The sequence below is a fragment of the Xiphophorus hellerii genome, chromosome 11, assembly GCF_003331165.1.
Source record: "Xiphophorus hellerii strain 12219 chromosome 11, Xiphophorus_hellerii-4.1, whole genome shotgun sequence".
Classification (NCBI taxonomy): Eukaryota; Metazoa; Chordata; class Actinopteri; order Cyprinodontiformes; family Poeciliidae; genus Xiphophorus; species Xiphophorus hellerii.
Window position 1 is genome coordinate 7,142,068 of NC_045682.1, and position 17,092 is coordinate 7,159,159.

General features: G+C 41.9%; 2 protein-coding genes across 2 annotated transcripts; both read right to left on the reverse strand.

Moving 5' to 3' along the window:
- Positions 1-627: 627 nt before the first annotated feature.
- On the reverse strand, positions 628-6,016 carry LOC116728803 (uncharacterized). The gene is made up of 6 exons (XM_032577121.1): positions 5,597-6,016; positions 5,060-5,265; positions 3,389-3,488; positions 1,360-1,659; positions 794-940; positions 628-675 (listed from the first exon to the last, which is right to left on the reverse strand). The coding sequence occupies exons 1-6, from the start codon at positions 6,014-6,016 to the stop codon at positions 628-630; spliced, it is 1,221 nt and encodes a 406-aa protein (XP_032433012.1).
- Positions 5,957-17,091, reverse strand: LOC116728243 (uncharacterized). The gene is made up of 9 exons (XM_032576181.1): positions 16,510-17,091; positions 15,735-16,211; positions 15,207-15,409; positions 14,773-14,887; positions 14,191-14,377; positions 13,388-13,504; positions 8,286-9,592; positions 7,291-7,456; positions 5,957-6,138 (listed from the first exon to the last, which is right to left on the reverse strand). The coding sequence occupies exons 2-7, from the start codon at positions 16,200-16,202 to the stop codon at positions 9,138-9,140; spliced, it is 1,545 nt and encodes a 514-aa protein (XP_032432072.1). The 5' UTR covers positions 16,203-16,211; positions 16,510-17,091; the 3' UTR covers positions 5,957-6,138; positions 7,291-7,456; positions 8,286-9,137.
- Between the last annotated feature and the right edge of the window lies 1 nt (position 17,092).

The following is a 17,092-nucleotide window of genomic DNA, read 5'->3' on the forward strand; positions in this document are numbered from 1 at the left end:
TCAGATTTAAATTAAAAGATAAGTTTAGACAACTGTGATTGATCTGTAAAATATAGAAATTTATTGACTGCAAGGACTGAGGAACATTTTCAGAAATTATTGTTTGTGAGTCTCTAGGCCGTCTTTAAATGAAGATTAAACCCGAACAGCACCAAGAAAGACACTGATCCGAGACAAAGATTAAAACGTCATACCTATCAAACGTCCATAAGTTTGTTTCCTCTACAGGAACCATGCTCGGTTCTGGTTTGTCTGAATTCACCAGGGTAGAACTTTGCTCCAGAAAACGGTTCTGGTAGGGAGGCAGCACTTTCTCATTAACCAGGTATATGTTAAAAATACCTATGATTAGTTGAACATGGTGGCCTAAATATGTTGTCATTTTTCTATTAACTAAAAATTGGCTATTTGCAATGGCGGTTTCTGATGTAGAAAACTTGGGAAACCACCCAGGGCAGCATCTTGTGTGGGGCAGTATGAGCGTCACCCCAGTCCTCAAATAGTGAACAGATTGCTTTAAAATTATGATCTGCTGCACTTAAATTATTATTCAATTTACATGTATCTTTATATATGAACATAAACATTAAAAATAAAATATTGGTGTCTGATCTGCAGTGATTTCAGTCACTGCAGCTCTTTAGCCCTGCTGCTGAGATAGAGGCTGAGCCTGGACTGAGAGTTGGGTTTGTAGGAAAAACATTATTCTTTAACGATTAGTGAGGTTAGGTGTTCCATAATGAAGGTGATGATATATAAAACATTCTAGCATTCAATCACCCCCTAACATCACCTTCACCTCTTCCAGGAGATTTGAGGCCTGTTGAGGATCTCTGTCCTCCAGGCTGTTGTTGAAGACAAGGTATCTATTGCCTACTTTCTCAGTCAGGAATTGCTGAACCTCTTGCATCATTTCCTGGATGTCTGGTTCTGTCTGGTTCTGGTGGGTGAAAACAATCATGGTGCGTCTTAAGGCCTTGTTCTGAAATATTGATTCAAAGTCCTGTACAGTCTTTCTGATCAGATTTGCACTGATGTTCTTCAGCCCGATGACCAGTAGGTAGACATGAAGAGCAGGGCCGGAGAGTCTGATGTCGTCTAGAGTTTTCTTTTTCGCTTCTTCTGAGGTTAATTCTGAGAACTCTGGAGTATTGATGATTTTAACCACTAAGTTGTCCACTTCCATCTCAACTGAATCTAATCCTGTGAGAAGAGTAACAGGATATTATTGTTAAACAGGATCACACTTTCACAATGGGAACTGAGCTCAGAAAAGGTTCTGGGTGGGAGAATATAAAATAAGACTAAACAAACGTGTGCAGTCACGGAGGAGGGCTGCTCTGTGAGGCGGAAGCTCACCTGGGGACTGTAGCTCGAAGGAGGAACTTTGTGGAACAGGTGAAGGTTAGAGACGAGAGGAACTGTTAGATCGATGCTGTGTTGCAATGAAGTCAGTGATGCAGAGTTCATACGTGTCTTACCTGTGTAATGCATCTGCAGCGGACGCTCCGCCTCCAGAGGACCCACCCATTCTGGCCACACCTCCTTCACCAATTCATTAGCTTCATGATGGTTTTGAAATTCCTGACGATATGGCACATCATCTTTCTCACAGTACGTGAGGAAATCTTCTGGTTTATCAATATCAAGCTCCAGCACCTGATGAAAAGGAAGCAGCCCAACAAGATGAGCAACATGCTTCTTACAGAACATGAGGAAAAGCTGAATAGTTTATTTTTCAACAAAACCACAGATAACCGAATACCTCAAGTCTTTTGTATTTAGGTCATGTTGCTTGTTGGACTGTAACTTAACCAACAGTCCACCAGCTCCTGGTTCAGCCTGTGGTTGTCTCCCACCCTGACTACAGCCTAACTGGTCTCCCTGCTGGTGCTGTAAAACCTCCAGAGACAGTCCATAACGTGGCATGTCTGGTTTTAAATCAGTCTAAAAGCCTTTCTGCACTGTAGAGCCTGGCAGTGGCCGGCCCAGTCGTACTGCGGCCTTGGTTCTGTTCGCATTGAGCACAGATCAGTTCTTCATTCCTCGTCTCATCCAACTCCTTTTGTACATGAATGTCAGCAAGGAAAGAATTACGTCAGCTGTACTTTTAACTAGGCGTGCTCCAGTCAGGCTTTTTGCTGCCAATACTGATCCCGATCACCAATCACATGGATTGGCTGTTAATTTTTTTGATTTCAGTATAAAAGTTAATGTCTGTCATCCGCCAAAAATAAGTATAAAATCACCTTAATTTATACAAAAACATACAAAAAAAATCTTGCAGGCCCAATTCAGCAACTATTCAGTCAAACGAACGCCTGAAACGCCTGATATCAATAATATTTAATAGATTGAAAACAATAAGGTTAACAGCCTAAATTATACAGAAACTCTACTAAACCTCACAGCACTGCCTTAAAGCATTAAATAAACAGCTTTATTTTAATGCAGGCTGCATTAAAATGCAGCCTGCATTAATGGCTGCAGCCTAAATGGCTTGATAAATATCAAGCCATTTATTAATTTATAAATCGCTTGATAAATTAATGCAGGCTGCATTAAAATAAAACATAAACAATCCTGTTAGTAAATAAAAACTTCCAGAGAGCATGGCTGGCTGTGCTGGCTGTGTGATTATACAGAACACAGGGAGCAGGAAGAGGAGCTCAATGTTTTTTTATAAATTGTCTGCCTCATGTTGGGACATGGTAAAGGTTTTAATACTTAAGTAAAAATGTTTTCTTTTTTTTTTAACTTACATATTGTTATGTGTTGAATACACTGTGTATGTTAAAGCAGATCAACAGCAAGCCAAACTCACTTTTTATGAGCCAGGAAACCGAGCATCTCGCTCCTTTATTACTGTCTTCTTGACAGCTTACAATTCTGTACAATTATTTGGAAACGCTCAATGAAAGTGTTGAGTGAAAAGCCTTTGCTTTCGGAGGTGGAAGAAGTAAAGATTTAAGACACAGGAGGTGAAGTTATCACATAGATAAACAAACGTTTTCTGTAAAAACGTCGTCTTGACTGCAACTGTTTCTGCTACCTATAATGCAATGTGACCCCAGAATTCACCAAATAAAATACAGATGAACCAATACTAACTGTGAAGTTTTTTAACTAAATGACCATCATTTTAAGCATGAATTATTACATAAATATTTACATTTTTATCACTAAATTATTAAGAACTATTCCTAACTTTTAGCCTTGGGCAGAACAAGTTACACTGACTGATTCTGTCAGCTAAAGAGCTTTTTCCCCATTTGCTTTTCAGTTGTCATGTGTGACAACCAACCCTGAACGGCAGGGATGCCCAACCTTTTAGAGACCAGCAGCTGAACTGATTCTAGTCTGTCAGCAGGTTGGTCAGTGAGGGTACCTGTTTATTCTCCACATGCAGGGCCAAAGCAACGTGGTCCCAAACGTAAAACTCGTGCCACACAGGTCTGGCTTCCATCTGATCTTTATCAAATTCATACCTGTGAAAATATCAGGAAAGAAAATCATGGACAAAAACTAAAGTACAGTACGAAACTAAAGTACAATTTGTCATTTGGCGTCAAGTTGTCACTTCCTGCTTCCATCTGTTAGTCATGTCCTTAACCAATACACATTTTGTGTTTCCTATGGTAGCTAAACAGTAATTAAACTGGCTACACAGTAGTTCAGTGGGTGCCACTGGTTTTGTTTAGCAAAAAGGTTTGAATCCCAATCTTAGTGGAATATGCATGTTCTGCTGACTGGGTTCTCTCTGGACGCTCTAAAGGAAATAGTTCAATCCTATTTAAGGTGAAACACTGAGACAATCAAGAATGAATCAAAATTCATTATTATTATTTTATTCAATGATTAAAGAGGAATAAAAAGACCAATTGTGACTCTCGCTAACTGAGAGTGAAGAGAGTACATTTCTTTTAATATTCACAAAGAGGGGAGGAAAGTTCATATCAGTTTATTTCATCACTCTGGAATTTGCAGGCGGCGACCTTGGACAGTTCAAACAATGTTCAGAAAAACAATCTCCCAATAGCACCCCTGTACATGTGCTTCCAGCATGAAAGATGCTTTATAAATAAAATTGATTGATTGATTGATTGATTGAAATAAAACAAAGTTTTGTCATAACTCCAGGTTTTTCTTACCACAAAACGCAGCACTGAAAGCAGCGCTGACACCAGAGATGCTGGTAATGACCCAAATTGTTGTGGAGGGTGAGGTCAGTGGTGATTCCTCTATCTAATGGCCAAAGACAGGTGTCAGGCTAACGGACTCAGAATATTATCTTGGCTTGAACAGCAGCTTATCAGCTGCTCGTTTTGTAAAAACTGACTACAAAATATTAGCTTGGCTCTGCAGCTCAGACAGCTTTCCTCACTCAGTAGCAGTGAAAAGAAAACATGAGGCAGATTCAGCAGGAAATGTGATATTAATGCTTCTCAAGAGACACAGATGCAGTGTGAAGAGGAAATGTATGGAGTACTGATCCTGCCAAAATATTGAAATAAATGGCTTGATAAAGTAATTAATGTGGCAAATATTGCATCCAAAAAAATAAGAACTTTCCTAAAATTATACTGCGTGACTAGTATGATTTAGTTTGGTATTTTATTTTTCTTATTTCTTTGTTCTATTTTATCACATTCTATATTTGTTTAAAAAAAACTTTAGTGACTTTTTTTTATCATATTGATGTATATTCTCCTTTAGTGTTTACTCTCCACATTTTCTTCCCCCTGTCCTGGGGATTGATTCAACTGATATTAAACGCTATAATGATAATTTATTTACATCTTCTACGTGTCAGGAGTTTACAAAAAGACACAAATGACTCTAAATAAACATATTTTAATTAAATAAATTAAAAAACTGTTTGCACAAGCACTGAGTATTTTTAGATGTGACATGTTCATTCTTTTTTTGTACAATAACAAAACAGCAAGAACTTCTTTTGGCTTTTTATTTGTGAGGCATTTTCTAAATTGTTGAGGTAAAAAAAAAATGGCTGATTTTAAATGTAAAACTTCAAGGCAGAAGGTTTCTTTGTTCTTACCAGTGAGTCTCACACATGGCCTCTGACCTCCAGATGAAGCGTCCATCTCTGTAGACACAAATGGCGTTTGGGTCGTCTTCCAGTAGAGGGTGTTTTGAAAACTTCTTATTTAAGTTTGGACTGTGAACCAGAATAGCATAAACCACTTCCTGTTTATGCAAATCAGTCCGTAAAACCCGCATGACCGGATCAGCTCCAGAACAAATCTGTGGAAAGGAATACCAATTTTTAATAGAACTCACCATTTATATAAATTATTAACTTCATTTTTTATTTATGCCAACACCTAAAAGTTATAAACCAAGATAGACAAGAACAGGTGCAAAGATCAGGGACAGGAAATGAGATGGAGGCTGATCAGAAATGCTCCAGAGATGGTCCAACTCAAAACAGCAGAGAGCGGCTGGAATAGTGTGGAGGAAATTGACTGGGTCTCATAGGTAAAGTGAGGAGAGTAGAGTCGAGCCGGAACCATTAGAGACAGTGGAAAGGGGACAATAGGTAAAGTGAGGTGTGTGACCAGAGGAGAGGTGTTACCTGGTCTTTGTAGGCCGTCAGCACCTCCTGCAGGGGGAAGGTGAAGCGGAAGGAGCCCAGCCTGGACGTCTCCTTGAAGGCTGGAGACGTGGCAAACTTCCACAGGAAGCTCTGCTGCTCAGGAGCCACCCTCCCCCGGTCTGAGGAACTCTTCTCCCGGAGCCTCGTCTCTGCGTTATTTATTTCATCTGGACCCACAGCCAGACTCCACCATATCCGGGATTCTCCACTTGGATTCCTGAAGCCCCCATCCTTCTTGATCCCACGTAGCGCTGATCCTGAAGTTTCATGTTTCAGACGACTCACGTAGAACTCTGGTTTAGGATATTCTGGGATGTTCTCTTTATGCAGGTAGTTGTTTGGAACTCTACGTTGCCTTTTTAGGTCTTCCAACTTCAAATGCTGATTATGGAAAACCATTTTTGCCATGGTGCAGCGTGAGATGAATAGAATGAAAAACCAGAATCAAGAATGTCAGGATCTACTTTCTCAGACCAGTTTCACCAGTTCAGACAGAACCCAGTGAGTCAATCAGCTCTGGCCTGCAGAAAAAACAAAATATAATAATCATATATTTCAATACATGATTATTAAAGAATAAGTGTAAGGAATAGCTGAATATAACCACACAGCTCTTAGAGCAGCACCATATGAGAGCTGGTGAGAAACATTGAGATTTTTTTCCTTTCACTGCTCAGTTCTCACTCTTTCTGTGAGCTCAGTACATGTAAGTTTAATAAACTGCGCTTGTTAAAGCCTGATTACCTTCTGCCCCTTAGTTTCTTTCTTTGCTCACCAGGTGAGCTTCCTCTTTTTCTATTTAGATTTAAATAAGTAGATTAACATGTTCATATCTTGCATTCTTGCTTAGTTTTCTCTGTGCCATATATCTATTACAGGCTTATTAAAAACGTGCAGTAGAAGCCCAAACCAAATACTCAGCCCCTTTCTGGTCAGGCTCTGCCTGCTGATCTTAGCTCTAGGAAATGTCCGCTAAAATCATAAAGCTCTTATCTGTGATTATACAGAATTTGGCGAGTTAAATGTACGAGGAAATACATTTTGACTAACATGTATTTCCTGTTCCTTAAGAGTAATGAAAACAATAGAAATGTCTAATTCATAGGAAAGCTTTTTCATATTTCAAAATTGAAGTATGAAGTGTATAATATCAGAGCTTGTTCTCCTTAAACAAGGAAACAAGATCAGGAACTTCAACAGGAGCTGCTGACCTCATAACCAAGATTCTGGGGAACGAATCTCCTGAACCCAGAATTTTTGTTCTCATACCTCAGTTGCAGACTGTTGCTTTTCCCTCCACTGTAATGATGACTGCCAAATACACCCAAGGACCAAATGGAAAACAAATGTTTAAAATAAGTCCCAAATCTTTGATAACAAGGTCCGAGTCGCAGCAGGATGCTGTGGTTTTATGTGTTCCCAGCTCAGAGGAAACTGAGGAAAGATGCAGCTGATGGCCAATCCAGTTCAGACAAACCGCCCTACCAAACGCTAAGCCCCTCCTCCACCTTTTCAGTTTCACTTCTGAGGAAAACAAAACTCATATGTCAGGGTTGGGAGAGGGTTGGACAATGAGGACAGTTGTCTTTTTCACATGGTGGAGGAGGCTGGGCCCTTCAACCATCACCTTGTGACTTATTTGTGAAGAAAAATGTAAGTAATTACTTTATTACCCAGCTTCAGTCTCCAATCAGCATTTCCTACAGGTCCTACCAGATGCCTATACTGCTGTGTCTGGATGCAGGGTTTGTGTCTGGAGGTGAGACATCCTGAATGAATCAGGATACGGCTGTTGGACCTCAGCTCTTAAAGGACAGCCCTGGTATTTGGAGTTGAAATCTAAACATCCCACACAAGCAGAAGTTGTAAAGTATGGCTTGGAGCACAGAAGATCAAATTAAAGGGAATGTTTTAACAAATCAAAACCACACAGAGGCTGTCAGCAAAAGGCAACGTTTATTTCCCTAAACATTAAATTAATTAAATCCAGTTTTTGCTGCATTTTCAACATTTTTAGTTAATGTGATATCTCTAGCACCAAGCCAGCCAACAGCTTGATCACAGCAGAAAAATACCTTCCTTAGAACAAACATATGACCAGTCTAAATGTTTCATAAAGACTGTTATAAATGCTATAGACCAGGTGTGGCCAACCAGTTCAGCCTTAAGAGCCAAATTAAACTCACCATCGCCTTAAAGAGCCACACAGCAATTTCAAGATTAGCTTTGTACCACATTGAAACAGGCTTTAGTGGAACACCTGTTTATTGTTTCACAGGTGTCGTCTTTAGGTTTGTTTTGTAGTCGGTTATAGCTACTCGAAGCAACTCTTTCACATGTGAAATCCAGACGGTGAAAGTGGGACGTTTTTTGAAATATGTAGGACAATTTTCTGGCATGACTCAGATTTGTATCTATAAGGGTATTATGGTGACCTCCACCATTTGCATATTTTACATGGTACTTTAAATATTACTTTTGGTGTAACAGCCACCCAACATCATCACTAGTTCTCTTTAAAAACTTGCTCTATAGTCGTAAGGAGACATTTAATATTCAAGCATTAATACAAATTAAATCTCAAACACAGCGGATCTGATGCACCATAATAAATAGCGTTATTAATTTAAACTCTCAGGGGAGTCTGTTTATTTCTGATTTTTCTCACTTTTCTCATGTTTTTTCTGCAGTTGAAAAATTTCTGCCATTCTGCTCTGCGCACAATGTTGATTTATTTCCTCCTGAGCAGAACCAGAACCTGCAGCACAAACTCTGACTCAGGTTCGCTTGTATCCTGTTATGTGCAGCAGCAGCAGCAGCAGCAGCAGCGGCTTGTTCAGCTTCACTTCCATGTCTGAGCCACAATCTGGAGCTTGGATGCAGCACAGGGTGAAATCATGCAGCCAATAGAAACTCACAGACCTGTTAAGGAAAGCTGTTGTCATGGAAACAAATTTAAATCCTAGATGATTCAGCTCTCATCTGTCAGGTAAAGTCTCTCCTCCTAGAACGACTCAACTACTGCAGACTGGTAGCAGTAGCTTAACAGAACATTACCACCTGTACATTATGCACTTTGCACTGCTTGTGTCGGTGCTGCCTTCAAAAATTGTGGGAAATTTTAGTATTGTCACAGAATCACATTTGTTGAACACACATTTTAGAAAAAGAAAAAAAAAAGATGCAGGACCCGTCAAAGAGCCGTGACTCTCACATGATTCCTGCAGCACGAAGCTGCTCTCGCTAAAAACAAAAGTTCACTTGGATGTTTTTTCAGCACTTGGAAATCTCTGTTGTTACTCTGTGTGATGCATTTCTGCTGCTGTCCCTGAGAATGAATTATGTGCTGAAAAGCCAGGAGCTTATCATGTGTTGAGGCAGAGATCATGTCAGTGAAGGTGCTTTTCCATCCCTGTATGACAGTTTTATGAAAACACAGATGATTCGAGCCATTTCATCTCTAAAACATTCCCTACTACTTTCTGGAGCTTCAAACATTGAAATCGTGGTTCTGCCCCGTTTACACCAGTCTATTGTTCACCAGCATCTTCTTCACCTCAAACAGCAGATCCCAGACCTGCTGAACGTCTCTGTGATGCGGGTTGTTATTTAGGACCTGAAATCTGTTGCCTACTTTGCTGAACAGGAGTGTCAGTTGGTTTTCATTCCCCTTTAGCTGGCTCTGGATGTCTGGTTCTGCCTGGTTCTGATGGGTGAACAGGATCATGGTGCGTCTCCAGACATTTTCTCCAAACATCTTTTCCAGCTGCTTCACTGTTTCCTCTACATGCGTAGTGAGGAACCCCAGTCTGACGACCAGCAGGATGGCGTGGGGCGCCGGCGTCGACCGGTTGATGCACCTGAAGATCTCCGTCCTCATCTCAGGGTCGGATGTTTCTGGGAGAGCTGGAGTGTCGATGACGGTCACCTCCCTGCTGAAGACGTTGCCTCTCTGCAGACAGCAGCTGCTTCTACCTGAGGACAGAAACCAGACCACCAGCTCACAGTCGGTCTTCAAACTGGACTGAACGCCATTATTTATTTATTTACTGTATTAATTGTCTGACATAAAACCTTCTCAGCGTTAAAAATGCTGCTGCTGCTAACTGGACGAGTTGAACCAGATTCTGTAGTTTTTAAATTATTGAACTAAATAAAGTCTAAGTAGTCTGCTGGATGTGGCATGATGGTGCAGCTGGTAGCCCTGCAGCGAGAAGGTCCTGGGTTTGCGGTTGCATGTTCTCCCTGTGGTAGGGTGACCATATTTTACTTTGGGAAAACCCGTACAACCTGCAGCGGGGGGCGGGGTGGCTTGGGGGGGTTAAACCAGAACACCTTCGAGCGGGGGGGACCGGAAAACCTTGGAACGGGGGGTGCTGGACAGAAAGTCTAAAAGCGGGAAAACTACATAAATTTGCGCTTTCGCATGTTGTTTGCTTACTGACAGCCATCTTCTGATTAAGAACAGGGCTGCCCGCACTGACGCGGCTCAGGGATTACGTGACACGCAGCGCCGTGCACAGTGCCCTACAATGCACTGTAAGCTATGTAATGTGTTTTGAGGCAGTTGACCAAAATCCCGGACGATTTTTAAATTCCCCCCGGACATCTTTTTAGGTCTGAAAAGTAGGACATGTCCGGGAAAAAGAGGACGTCTGGTCACCCTACCCTGTGGAGGCATAGGTTCTCTCTGGGTACTCCCCCAATCATTCCAGGGCACTTGTCAACAATCAGCGTTGCAAGTTGCGTGTTAACTTGGTTCTCCTCAGATACGTTGGACTCGTCGTATCCACATGGCCCACTCCTGCGGCTTTGTGAAGTCAAAAGCCTCTGGCGGCTGGATGCTGAACGTTGCACATGGACCAGCAGAAGCGACTCTCTGTGTGTTGTCATCAGCCGTGTCTCCGGTAGAGTCGCAGCCTCACGATGACTTGCAGCTCTCCTGACTCCATGTCGTATTATTAAAAAGAATCAAACTGTATCAAAGTTATTGGTTTATTCAGGATCACCAAACTTCCAGCGTGGGCTTCATCATAACAAGCAGCGTCACCTGGACTACCTGAGCCTGACGCTCTTTTATGATGTCATCACAGATGGCTATTTGTAGTTTTTAACCATGCGTAATATGAACACCACACACGTACTCCGACAGTATTGACAGTATCTATCATAACCTGCTGCAGTCAGAGAGATTTTGAGGAAAATAATGGATAATCACAGATAATCCAAGTTGTCAGTGGGTTTTATGCAGCCGTTACCCAGAACGTGTAGAGCACATGTGTCAAACTCAAGGCCCGCGGGCCACATGTGGCCCGCTACGTCATTTTATGTGGCCCTCTCCCCCCCACCACCGTTTTACATCCCCATTGATTGACTTCAAATAAGTTTTGAGCACGAATTGACTGCAAACTACATCTCCCATAATGCCTTCCGATTCTTACCAGCCAACATTACGGCTTCTCGCCACTAGAGTGCAGCAGAGTCACCTCAAGCTGATTATTAACTTTCCCAGCGAATAAAACTGAAACGTCGACAAGCTAACAAGCTAAAGAGCGAAGTTCCGTGATGTTTCAATCCAGGACTTTTACCGTCTACTGCCCCCTGATTTGATGCCACAGCTGTTTTGTCCATGTTTGGAAGCACCTATCTGTGCGAACAGATGTTTTCAAAAATGAATTTAAACAAGACCAAGACCAGATCGCGCACTACTGATGAAAACCTACACGCCGTTTTGCGGATTTCCTCAGCACAAAAACTAAAACCGGACATCGACGAACTGACCAGGGGGAAACATTGGTAAGCACGAACAAACTAAATTTAAATAGAATGAATGTAAAACCAAAACTCAGTATACTGGAATATGCATATAGTTTATTGATTTTGCTTGTTTTGTGTTTATTTACACAACACAACACAATGAGGATGTGTGTGAGTTGGTGACAGGGTGAAGAGGGATCAGCGTTGTGTTCAAGGACAGGCAACGTCACCTCATTGTTTTGTTCTTATGTGAAATGCATGTTCGTTGTGTAATAAATAACGAAAAAGTTTTGTGAATGAAGTTGAGAGTTGATATCAAAACTTGTTTTTATTCTTTGTCTGCTTATCTTTAAAGCAGACAAAGATTAATTTTCCCAGCGAATAAAACTGAAACATCGACAAGCTAACGAGCTAAACAGCAAAGTTTAGCTGAGCAGTTTAAAAATACTGAGCATATTTTTAAACTGCTCAGTTTAAAAATATTGTAATTTTTAAACTGAGCAGTAATTTTACATCCATGCAAACTCAAATGTAATATTTAAAACTTGAATACATAAAATCAGTTATTTAACAATATGAGGTGTTGTTTAATTTATTTTTAACATTGTATTTTCATACATTTATTCTAGGGTTGCCCAAGTCTAGTTTTCCAGACCTATCACTCTGCAACTTTAGATGCGTTCCTTCTCTAACACACCTGGATCATTGACTCATTCATAGGCCTCTACAGAACTGAGTTGCTGCTAATGAGGGAAGTCAACTTTTTGTCTGGGGTATGTTTTAGCAGGGACGCATCTAAAAGTTGCAGTCTGGAGGACTGCACTTGGGCATTCCTGATTTATACCCTCAATGTGGCCCGTTGAGGGTGGCCAATATGCTGAAGTGGCCCTCGGTGAAATTGAGTTTGACACCCCTGGTGTAGAGGGAGGAATACAATTTACTACATTTCCAAAACCAAAAAGGAGTCTGGAAATGGATCATGGACTGCAGCCCACCTCATGTCCAGTTGGATGAAACTGGTGGACGGGAACTACCATGTTAGTCATCACCATGAAGGTAACTGGTAGTAAACATCCCAGTTTTTGTCATAACGATACTTACTGACAGTTAAATAAAGCCCTGTAGCAGTTAATTAGGCAAATAACTAAACAGAAGTGAATAGAGAAAACTACACTTAGGTATCGCCTTAGTCATGAATGTTGTTTTAACATAATATATTATCTGGAAGTAATCTGGCTAAAGACTTAAAGCCGGCTCGCCTCAAAGCTCCGTGCTAGCTTAGCGTCAAATAGACACAACTCAGTTAAATTAAAATAACAAAGCTAAACATCTAATCATTTCCAGATCAATAAGTGAAGGTAGTTATGCTGGATTCCAATGGTAGCTCTATGGCAGCATTGAAACTTAAACTGCAGTAACTGCTGTACTGCTGTATTTAAACACTGTTTCATGTTACTGTTTATTTCTAGGCATTTTCCTGAAGGCAGATTTTCACAAGCCGGTTTTATTTAAGTCGTTACTCACCCATATTTTACATGCAACGTGCCTCCCACAGCGTTCACACTCACATCCAACCAGACTTTGTGTCCCTCATTTTTCCTCTTGGGTTTTATCGTTATTTCCCGCTAATAACCTTACAGACCTGACGTAGGACTAGTTAGAGAATTTTCTTGCCCACCGTCTTTACCTCAGTGTTGGTTTATAAGTCAAGAATGACTCAAAGAAATGTCTCGGGTAATGCATTGAGGTCCGTTAAATCTACCATAATAACAGTTTGCTTGTCGGAGGACAGCTCTACTTCCGCAAGGCCGCAGGCCGGCGTCATGTCAGTTATGAGTCAGACTGTAAACACTGTAAAATAATTGACTCTGGGTTATAATCCTGACTACAGCTCTTCTCGGATCGCGTCAGAACCAGAGAACAGGAAGTTTGGGTCTTTACTGTAGATGCAGTGGTGGGCAGGGAGACAATGTAAAACTGGTCTAACATCATATTAGGACTAAGGTGGTTTACCAAATGGTGGACCAAATGGTGGACTCGTCCTGAAGGCGTTTCTTCCCAGGATGGTGTTCCCACTAGAGCTCTTCCCAACTCCAGCCCACCCAACCAGAACCAGGCGCAGATCTGAAACTGGAGCAGAGGGAACATGAAGTCCAGATCTGCAATGTGAAACTAAAGATAAGTTACCGTCACATTTTTAGACTCGGATTAATTCTGCAGCTGTTCTTGGGCTGATTATTTTTCTGTATCGTTTCCGTCCTTCTTGTCGGGTTTCCTTGTTCTACACGTTTGTTTAAATTTTAGTTGGAGATTTTCGTGGTTGTTGGTGTGTATTTAGGTAGATGTGCTAAAAAATCTTAGCCTAGTAAAAATCAGTCCCCTGTTTTACGCTTTGCTTCATACGGAGAATCTGGGCTCTCGGCTATTGAGAAATGATTGTTTCCTGAAGGCATGGACTCTGTTGAAGTTTTAAAAGCGTGAATTTGATTTTACCCAATCACTTATGTTTGGTCATGATTTATGTAAGGCACCAGCCTTACATAAATCAACCCCATGGGGAGTAGGTCCATGACAAAGAACAAAATGTCTTAACCATCCCTCTTGCTCCAACTTTAATTGCTAAATATTTGGAAGCGTGGCCAACATGTACTAAACAACTTTGTTCATTTCCTTTGTTCACCAGTCTAGGGTTTCCTAAAACACTGTTTTCATGCAGACTTCATTAACAGTTAAAAATGTTCTGGTTTTACTAAAAGACATAGACATGACCCTAGTTTAGTTTAAGTCCTTCCCAGGACGGCGTGTTGTTGGTCTACCTGATAAACGGTGCAGCAGTGAGCTCTCCTCCTCCAGAGGACCACTCCAGCCCGGCCACAGACTCTTCACCACCGATTTAGCATCATCAAAACTGACCGGTGTGTGATCCTTTGGAAGGCAATTAATGTCATCCAGGAGACAGTACTTCAGGTTGTTTCTCAGCCGATCAGCACCAAACTTCAGCACCTGCAGATGGAAAAAATTATGACAGAAACAATATTTTTCATGGAAAAGATGCTGATTAAATGATGCGATCAAAATGATACTGTTAACCAAAACATAAAATTTTTGTTCTGATGCTCCTGAGATTTCTCATCTCCTGGCATTAGGATTGAAATGGACTGGATTCATCAACACCGTCTTCTAAAATACTGACACTCTGTTGAACTGTAATCATGGTGTGATTGTTTTCTGGGTCCTTCAGGTCTTTGGGGCTCAGAAATCAATTTTAGATGATCAACATCCTCTACCACAGTGGAAGAACTTGAGCATGTTGTTACGGATGGATTAGTCAGAGCTTTATTGTTTGCAGACAGCATTAAAAAAAATCACTACAATAAATGACACCGCAGGGAGGGTACCTGTGTCTTCCCAACGTCCAGAGCAACAGCGACCTTGTCCCAGACATAACAGAGATCCTCAGCTACACCACAGGCCTCCAGCTGCTGGCTGTCAGGTCTGCAGATCAGCTTCAACCTGGAAGGAGGAGAAAACAAAGACATTTTCAGACATGGTGAAAACTGAGAGTCCAAAGAAAAAGGATCTGAGGTCGTCAGCAGATTCTGAAAGGATTTAGATTAAGCTTGGTCCAAACTGGGTCATTGACCGAACCACGATCCAAACACAACAGTAGATTCTGCGTGTCGCTACCCAATTACAAGAAACAAGATTTAGAGCGTGTACCTTCTTCCCACCATAATTGGTGGGAAGAATTGTGTAAAAACATTCCACCTCTGATGAGGCAAAGCCTTCATCAACCTGAGGATGCTGAGCCATTCCTGTTCGCTGATCTTACCAGTGTTTCTCACACATGGCCTCTGGTCTCCAGATAAAATGTCCGTCTTTGTAAACACAAACAGCATCTGGGTCATCGGTCAGCAAAGGGTAGTGTGAGAAGTTCTGCTTAGCTGGATTGTGGACCAGAACAACATGCATCACTTCTTGTCTGTATAGGACAGTCTCGTAGACCCGCAAGATGGGCTGAGAACCGGAGCAGAACTGAAGAGAAGAAAACAGCAGCTGTAGCCTAAGCAGATTGTCAAAGAGAGTTTTTACTCTAAACTGCAACATGACCAGAACAGGTTAAACATCACAACAAGAAACATCAACAACTCATCTGAATCACAGCAGATTTAAATGCATTCAAAAAATGTGCGTCTCCCATATGAGTGAAATTGTTTTGGAGAGTCATGATTTCCTGAAAATCCTGGACCCTCTTTCCTTGGAAAACCACCAAATAATATTTTCTTTTTATCCTGTTAAACTAAGACCTGCAGTTGCAGTAAAACTAGATCTTTTATTTTGACCTGTGGAGAGGTGTTACCTGGTCTCTGTAGGCCGTCAGCACCTCCTGCAGGGGGAAGGTGAAGCGGTACCAGCCCAGCCGGGACGTCTCCTTGAAGGCTGGAGACGTGGCAAACCTCCACAGGAAGCTCTGCTGCTCAGGATCTTCGCCCTCCATCCGGTCTGGGAACGTCTTCTCCAGGAGCCTCGTCTCTGCGTCCTTCATCTGGTCTGGTCCCACAGCCAGACTCCACCATATAAAAGGTCCTCCATATGGATTCCTGAAGCCCCCATCCTTCCCGATCCCACATAGCGCTGATCCTGTAGTTTCATGTTTCAGAAGACTCACGTGGAACTCTGGTTTAGGATATTCTGGGATGTTTTCAGTCCGGAGGTATCTGTTTTTCAAACCAAACCTTTCAGCTTCCAATTTCAGCTCTGTTAACTTCAGGTGTCGCTGTTTAACAAAATGTTCGGTGTATTCTCTCCTGTTTATTCGATTCTGCATGGTCCAATCCTGCAAAATGTAGATCGAAGGAGTCCTTTTAGTCTAAAACGTTTCAGACAGAATGTACTTGTTCTGGTCGACAGCCTCACACAGCACAGACGGCTCTGCTCTTATCTGCAGCAGACAGTAAAACTGTCAGGGCGTTATAAACTGTGAAGCTACACCCTGAGACTGAAGCTATAAAATCATTAATGATTCCTTTGTGCAAGGGAGACAACTGAGAGGAGCAGATCTACAGGCTCAACTCTTCTCATCCAACTTTCATTTCTTCAGATTCTCTTTTCAGTGAGCGGGAGTTTCTCCTGACCTTTGAACCTGATCAGCAGTTCTCCAGATGTTTTGAAGGTTTTTCAGTCTCTCTCCAGACACTGGCTGCTTTCTCGCTCACGTTCAATCCCGTCCTTGTTCCAGACCACCTTAAGAAACGTTTCTCAAAACCAGGACCGAAGGAAAGGCTGCTGCATTTCACGCAGTACAGGATGTTATGACAGAGTGCATGATGGGAAGTGAAGTATCAATGGAGGTCTCAGGCTCAGCTGACTAACTTGGCTGGCCTCAGTTAATTCTCACAGCCAAGTCTTTCTTCTGCAACCAGACCTCGGTTTCAGCTTCAGCCATCCTGCTTGTGTCTGTCTCCAGCGGTCACTGCGAGGCAGAGTCTGTCCTGGACAGGACTCCACAGCACAGAGACATTCAGCCTCGGAGACACGCACCTAGAGACAAGAGTCTTGTTCTTACTGTGCGGGAGCAAGCTGGAGACCCCACACATGCACAGGCAGAACATGCAGACCGCAGTCCTACCAGCTGCACCACCAGTTTTTGTGAAAATATGTCAGACATTACCGGCGTATTTAAATATTGACCAACCTGCCTCTGCAACTCCTCTAATC

Bases quoted from the DNA above. Each gene is read 5' to 3' on its own strand.
- LOC116728803 (XM_032577121.1), bottom strand. From the start codon at position 6,016: ATGGTTTTCCATAATCAGCATTTGAAGTTGGAAGACCTAAAAAGGCAA. The intron at 5,266-5,596 runs GTAACACCTCTC...TCCTTTCCACAG, and splicing joins TGACGGCCTACAAAGACCAG to ATTTGTTCTGGAGCTGATCC. The intron at 941-1,359 runs GTGAGCTTCCGC...TTCACCCACCAG, and splicing joins CTTCGAGCTACAGTCCCCAG to AACCAGACAGAACCAGACAT.
- LOC116728243 (XM_032576181.1), bottom strand. From the start codon at position 16,202: ATGCAGAATCGAATAAACAGGAGAGAATACACCGAACATTTTGTTAAA. The intron at 14,378-14,772 runs GTACCCTCCCTG...TTCCATCTGCAG, and splicing joins TGGACGTTGGGAAGACACAG to GTGCTGAAGTTTGGTGCTGA. The intron at 13,505-14,190 runs GTAGACCAACAA...CCTCTGCTCCAG, and splicing joins ACTGCTGCACCGTTTATCAG to TTTCAGATCTGCGCCTGGTT.